Genomic DNA, 6,248 nt, shown 5'->3' with positions numbered 1-6,248 from the left:
TGGGAAGGAGGCCTCCCTGTTGCTTAGCAACTAGCAGAGCCTTGGAGAAAAGAAATGGAAATAGCTCAGGAGGTGCCTCCCCTCTGCTAAGATAGAAGTCCTTGGGTGGGTGTGTGTGTGTGTGTGTGTGTGTGTGTGTGTGCTCTACTTTGGGGGGGAGGTTTAGTGTGGAGTCGATCCTATTACCCCCAAGCCATTCTGACTCCCACCTCATCTTGAGACTACAAGAGGATGGGGCTGCCTGGAAAGCTAATGCCAGTGTCACCTTTGGTCACATCATCAAAAACAGTGTTTCCAGAATAAAGGAGAGGACAGTCTTATGGGCTTCAGTCTGGGTGAGATCCCCACCTTGATTGTTGTTAGCTCTGGAGAAGTTACCCTGTTGCCAGATAATAGAGAGAACTGAGAACCACATCTGGGGCTGGAATGGAATTGGACTTGGAGAAAGTTCCATCTTCCTCCCTCTGCAGGGCTGCCCTGGGAGCAGAATGGGAAGCAGGAGTATGTGTAGTAAACATGGGCTGGGGAGTTAGTGAGGTGTGCAAGCTGGACATCTAGCCCAGGCATCCATGCAAGGCAATGGGAGTTGTCCTAGGGAGTTGCTAGGTCCTTGGAGATGACAGGATTCCAAGATAAGGGCCCTCAGCCAGCATCTAGTCTGACCTGCACCCACCCACCTTACAAATGGGAAAAAGCCCAGTATCTAACCTTTCTCATGCCCTGAGGTGTGACCCAGAGGTGCAAACCTGCTGTCTGCCCAGCTCTGCAACATGAGGGGAAGCGGATTAGAGCCATCAGTGGGCCTTTAAATCTCCAGGATTAACTCGCGCAGAGAGGAGCTTAGCAGGTGGCCAAGAAGTGACCACCCTGCCTCGTGTCTGTGTCTGTCCCACAGGGCCAAGGCCAGCGCTGCAGGACCGGCCGCCATGTCCACAGTGAACAACGGGGCGGGCAGCGTGCCGTCCCCTCCCGACGCTGCGAACGGTTTGCCGCAGCCCAGCGCCTCCTCAGGAGCCTGGCCACGGGCTGAGGATGAGCTGCGCACCGCGGAACCGACGCTGGTAAAGCGCGCGCACCGCGAGATCCTGGACCATGAGCGCAAGCGGCGCGTGGAGCTCAAGTGCATGGAGCTGCAAGAGATGATGGAGGAGCAGGGGTGAGAGCACTTGGGGCGTGGCGGAGGCGTGGCGGGCTGGACGGGGCGGGGCTCGAGTGCTGATACCCAGGAGCCTTGTCCAGGGAAGGGGCCAAAGTCTGGTCCAGTTGGGATGGAACTGTCCAAACCCAGCCTGCTTTTCATTTATTTATTACTTTATTCAATCAATAAGCTGTCTTTGAACCCCTGTTCTGTATAAAGCTCTGAAGTGGGCTCTGATTCACAGTCTCTGCCCTCCAAAAACATCTGGTCCAGTGGGGGAGATAGGAGTGTAAACATCAATGACAACTGGAGGCCCAGCTATAAAATGGATGGATTAAGCTGCTGAGCTGAGTCTTCAGCCAGGCACGAAAGTGGAATACGCCCTTGCTATGTGCTGAGGGCTGCCTGTCGTTCCTGCAAAGGAAGCATGGCTGCCACACCCACAAATGCATGTTTCACCTTGTCTAGTTGAGAATCAGGCACTGTGCTGGACCCCGCTGGGATGCAGAACTGGACTGGTACCACTTCCTGTCCTCAAAGACCACCCCTCATCCCACCATCTCAAATGGAAACAAGCATGTTAACACTGAACTTGGCCACAAAACAGATTAGAATCATGGTTATAGGACAGAATAGGTGAGGGCCAAATGCTTCCAGGAGCTCAGAGGAGGGATTCTTAGATGGAGAGGGAAGGCTGTCAGAGAAGATGTTTGAATGGGCACTGAAGGATGAGTAGAAGTTTGTCAGACTGAAGAGGAGGTGTAGGCAATCTCCAGGCACTCAATGTACCCATCAATCAGTAAGGGTTTAGAGACCCCCTAAACCCAAGTGGAGGCAAGACACCCCTCACACATGGAACTAGAGACAAGGCAACAGAACAAAGCTGTCCCATGTGTGCAGCTCCAAGAAAAGCTGGTAGGTGCCAGGACTCTGATGTCTGTCCTGAGTGTTTTGAGACTAGGGAGCTGGTTGCTGAGGTGTCAATCTGGGGAGCAGGGTCTGCCCATCAGGCTAGCACTGTCAGGGAGTTGGAGCCACATGGGGCCAGAAGCCACAGCCTGTGCACAGCAGTAGTTCCAAGCCACATCTTTGCTTGTCTTCAGAGACCTGCTGGGCTCCCCGAGACACAGACCACTGTCTCTATAAAGCTCAGGAAAGCACCAAGGCTCAGACAGAGATAGTCACTTGCTGAAGGCCATAGGGAAGGCAGAGCCAACGTTGAGCCTGAATCAAGAGTCCCAGCTGGCTTCTAGGCAGGGATGCTTGCAGGGAGAAGAAAGGGATACAGGGACCTGGTCTCACCTCCAGTGGGGACCAGGTACAGCTGAGGAGGCTCCCTGAAGAGAAGGATGGATAGTCCAATGGGAGGATGTTGAGGACAGAAAAAAAGGAGGCCTGTAGCCAGCAAGGAGACATGTTTGATAAACTGCATATGTAGGAGGAGAAGAGGAGACTCCAAGGGCTGAGGAAGGGAGCATCCTCTGCACAGAGCCCTCCAGGACCTGAATTAAACTGCACATCCTGCTCCTGAGTAGAGAGACTCAAGGAGTGAAGATGGATGGGTAGGGATACACAGGGGAGCCTTCGGCACTTTTCTGCTCCCACAACCCCTCTCAACAAACCCATCCCTTTCCTGAGCCCATCTTCCCTCACTAAGCCCCATCTTCTTCAAGGACCCCCAATGGCCCCTCACCATGCCTCCCTCCCGCCAAGCAGAGGATGATGGCATTTGGCAATGTCCTGGGTGTTAAACCCCCAGTATTAAGGACTCCCACTTCTCTAGGAAGCAGCCACTAGATCTCCAGATGCTCAGTCAGGGCCCCTTCCCCAAACCAAGCCCTCACTTAAGGTAGTCTTTAGCCAGAAGCTTCCCCAAGGCTAGCTCGTGAGTGACCATCCCTGGCCCTCCCTGTCCTTAAGCACAACCCTTCTGAAATCCAACAATCCAGCTCTAGCTGGACCTTGGACAAGCAAGTTTACTCATCTGTAAAATCAAGACACCTCTGGGAGGCTGGGGTGGGTGAATTGCCTAAGCTCACAGGTTTGAGACCAGCCTGAGCAAGTGTGAGACCCAATCTCTACAAAGTAGCTAGGTGTTGTGGTGGGTGCCTTTAATTCCCTGTAACAGGGAGGCTGAGACAAGAGAATCACTTGAGCCCAGGAGTTCGAGGTTGCTGTGAGCTATGACGCCACTGCACTCTACCGAGGGTGACAAAGTGAGACTGTCTCAAAAAAAAAAAAAAAAAAGTCAAGACACCTGTGTTCTGGAGTTGTTCTGCAAGTCCTTGGGCTAAGGCACAAACAGGATGGCCCAGCACCCAGCCAGTTCCCATAAATTGCCCAGTAAACATAGGGACCCTTGCTCTTTTATAAAATCTAGTCATTAATATCCATTTCTAGAAACACTGGTTTGTTCACGTTTATTTATCAGGTTCTCATGCATTTGACAAATATTCCCACCAGTCACAGGAACACATACTCTTTGGCCCCATTAATAAACAATCTCTTTCCTTAATATTAATGGATGGCCAGCTAATCCATGGTAATTGATGGTACACTTGGAGTCACCTTCCCAGGGTGCCTCAGCCTTCAGTCACTGTGGGGACAGAGCCCCAGGTTTTGTGATGTGAGGCTCCCACCCCAACCCCCAGCCCCAGCAGCCTCCATCTTCTTGCCATGCCTTCTTGTGAGGACACAGGTGAAGTGACAGAGCACAGCTCTGCCCCTAGGTTAGCTTGGAGCCACCTCTCCCTGTTCTGTTTACTTCTCTGTAAAATGGGAACAATGAGGCCACCATTCCCCTTAGAGCTGTAGTCAAGAAAATAATTATCCCAAAGTGCTAAGTCTAAGCACAGACAGGTAAAAGTAGACATATTCCACTCCAGGGACCTCTGAAAATGTGATGACCCCCTTATCCCATTTCTGCCCCAAAGACTGACCCAGGAAGTCCCAAAAGCCATAATGAATTTGGCATGTCCTTCCCTCCTGGCCCACACAGTGGAATGAGGACTCAGGGAGCCAGGAGGCTGGAGTCTCTGGGATGGACGTCATTGCTTCCATGCACCCCTTCCCCTCCACATGCACAAACCCTTGACTTTGAGTCTGAGGCTTGCCACCCAAGCCTCTCACATGGCCTTATGTTAGCAGGCTCTGCCACTTCCCCAGCGAGTGGGTACTTGGGGTATCAGTAGGCCCCTTCATCTCAGTCTTTTCCTCCTGGGAGAGCAGAGAGAGAAAAGGCCCAGGTGATTCCCAAGGCCCTGGTATTCTGCTGAACTGGCCAGGGTCTCAAGAAGGGATGGCAGGGAGCCTCCATCTCCACTGCTCTGGAACAAATAAGTTTCAGTTGCTACCATTTACTAAGCACCTACTGTGTGTCAGGCACACATGGTAATAAGTGCTATAAATGCATCACCTCCCCGAATCCTCCAACAACCTTGAAAAGCAAGCTGTATTCCCATTTCACAGTTGTAGAAGCCAAGGCTGCGAGAAGTGGATGGACTTGCCCAAGATTACACAGCTGGGAAGTGGAAGGTACCAAGATTCAAAAACAGGACCACCCAGCTCTTCTGTCTCTCCTCTCCATACTGTCCATGTGGCCTGAGCTGAGAGGGTTGACACTGAGACATGTGAGGGGAGGAATATACAGAGGTGGTCACACTTGAGACCTCTTTGCCCCATAGCCAGATATCATCCCTGGGTGCCCAGCTTCTCCCAGCAAGATGCCCTGGGGCACTGAGGGACCCTCCTCCCACTAAGCCTCTGAGTTGATTCAATCTAGCACCCTGCCCCAAACAGACAGGGGTGCTTGAGCTGATCAACTTGCCTCAGACCTGCTGGCTCAGGGACAAGCCCTAGGCCCTGCAGCCCTGCATATGTGCTGCCCCAGGTCTCAAGGAAACCCTGGGGTCTGCTGCCACCTCCTAGTCTTCACATGCGCCAAGTCCCCAGGCACAAGGGCTTGGACCTTGGACTGAAGCCTTTTTGAAACAGAGGAGCTGACACATCTCCCCAACCCACCTGGCCCAGAGGTCTAGTCAGTCTCTATTTCCCTTCTCAGGGGTCTGTGAGTATGGGGCCAGGCAGGACTGAAAAGCCTGTCCTGGTGACAATGACAAACTCATCTCCTGAGGAGAAGGTGAGGTGGGAGCAGTTGTTCCGTGTCTCCAATGCTCATAGAGGGGCCACTGCCACCCCTTCTTTCTAGGTGTCAGCCATGCCCAACAAGTGTGGAATGCCTAGACCGAATGCCCAAACCTGAGGCCACATGGGCTGAGGTAGACACTGAGGAGCCAGGGCCTGAGTTTAATGAAGCTGGGCTGGTAGTGTCAGCACAGGGTGGTGCCAGCTACGAGAAGATGTGAGACTGGAAGAAAAGCCCCCCACTCTCACCAGGCCTGGCCCAGCCCTCCCCATATGGACTACATAGCAGCCTAAACCTACAGAGAGTCAGACCCTGGCTGGGGGTCACAGGACACCTGGTTAGGAAGTAAGGACTTACCTGACTGGTCCCTAAGTCCCAGCCATTCTCCTTCCTAGTTGGTTTTTTGCCTGTCTTCCCTGCCATTGTCAGGAATTCTCTCTTGCTCTCACATCACCTGCTCCTCTTGAACCCCACAGTAGCCTAACACTGGCCTTCCTGCTCCATGTCCTTCTCCTCCCACCACACAGCCACCAGAAACATCTTTCCAAAATGGAAATCCAACCTGCAAACTCTCCAGTGCCTCTCAATCACCAGTCACTTATTGATCAAAGCTTTCTGGATGCCACAATGTGACAGACATGGTGCCAGGCACTGGGGCCACCACTATGAACCAGACAGACAATGGTCCCTGCCCTCAGGGAACTCCAGGCTAGCGCAGGATACAGACCAGTCAACAGATAATTACTAGAGTAGGAACCACCTGCCAAGACCCGGGAGGTGCAGGTTGCTATGGAAATGCAAATGCTGGCATTGAACCTGGTGGTGGGGATAGGATCCATTGTGCTGTAAACATCCAAGGAATCAATCTTTGTGCTTAGCCATGATTATTTCCACAGGGTAAACCTGGAAGTTAATTTGTAAGTTAAAGGATGCATTTGTTTCTTTTTAAGGCTTTTTTTTTTTTTT

The 6,248-nt window shown here is 52.3% G+C and overlaps 1 protein-coding gene across 1 annotated transcript in view; it reads left to right on the top strand.

Annotated features, from left to right (window-relative positions):
- Nucleotides 1-926: 926 nt before the first annotated feature.
- The window catches only part of SRRM3 (serine/arginine repetitive matrix 3), a 34,888-nt gene continuing 29,566 nt past the window's right edge, over nt 927-6,248 (top strand). Inside the window, exon 1 of the mRNA XM_023515698.1 lies at nt 927-1,156. Coding sequence (XP_023371466.1) covers nt 927-1,156 — 230 coding nt within the window. The remainder of the gene's footprint in view (nt 1,157-6,248) is intronic.

Source organism: Otolemur garnettii, unplaced genomic scaffold (assembly GCF_000181295.1).
Source record: "Otolemur garnettii isolate 467f Iridium unplaced genomic scaffold, OtoGar3 scaffold00077, whole genome shotgun sequence".
NCBI lineage: Eukaryota > Metazoa > Chordata > Mammalia > Primates > Galagidae > Otolemur > Otolemur garnettii.
The sequence above is the reverse complement of the archived record's forward strand: the minus strand, read 5'-3'. Positions and strand labels throughout refer to the sequence as shown.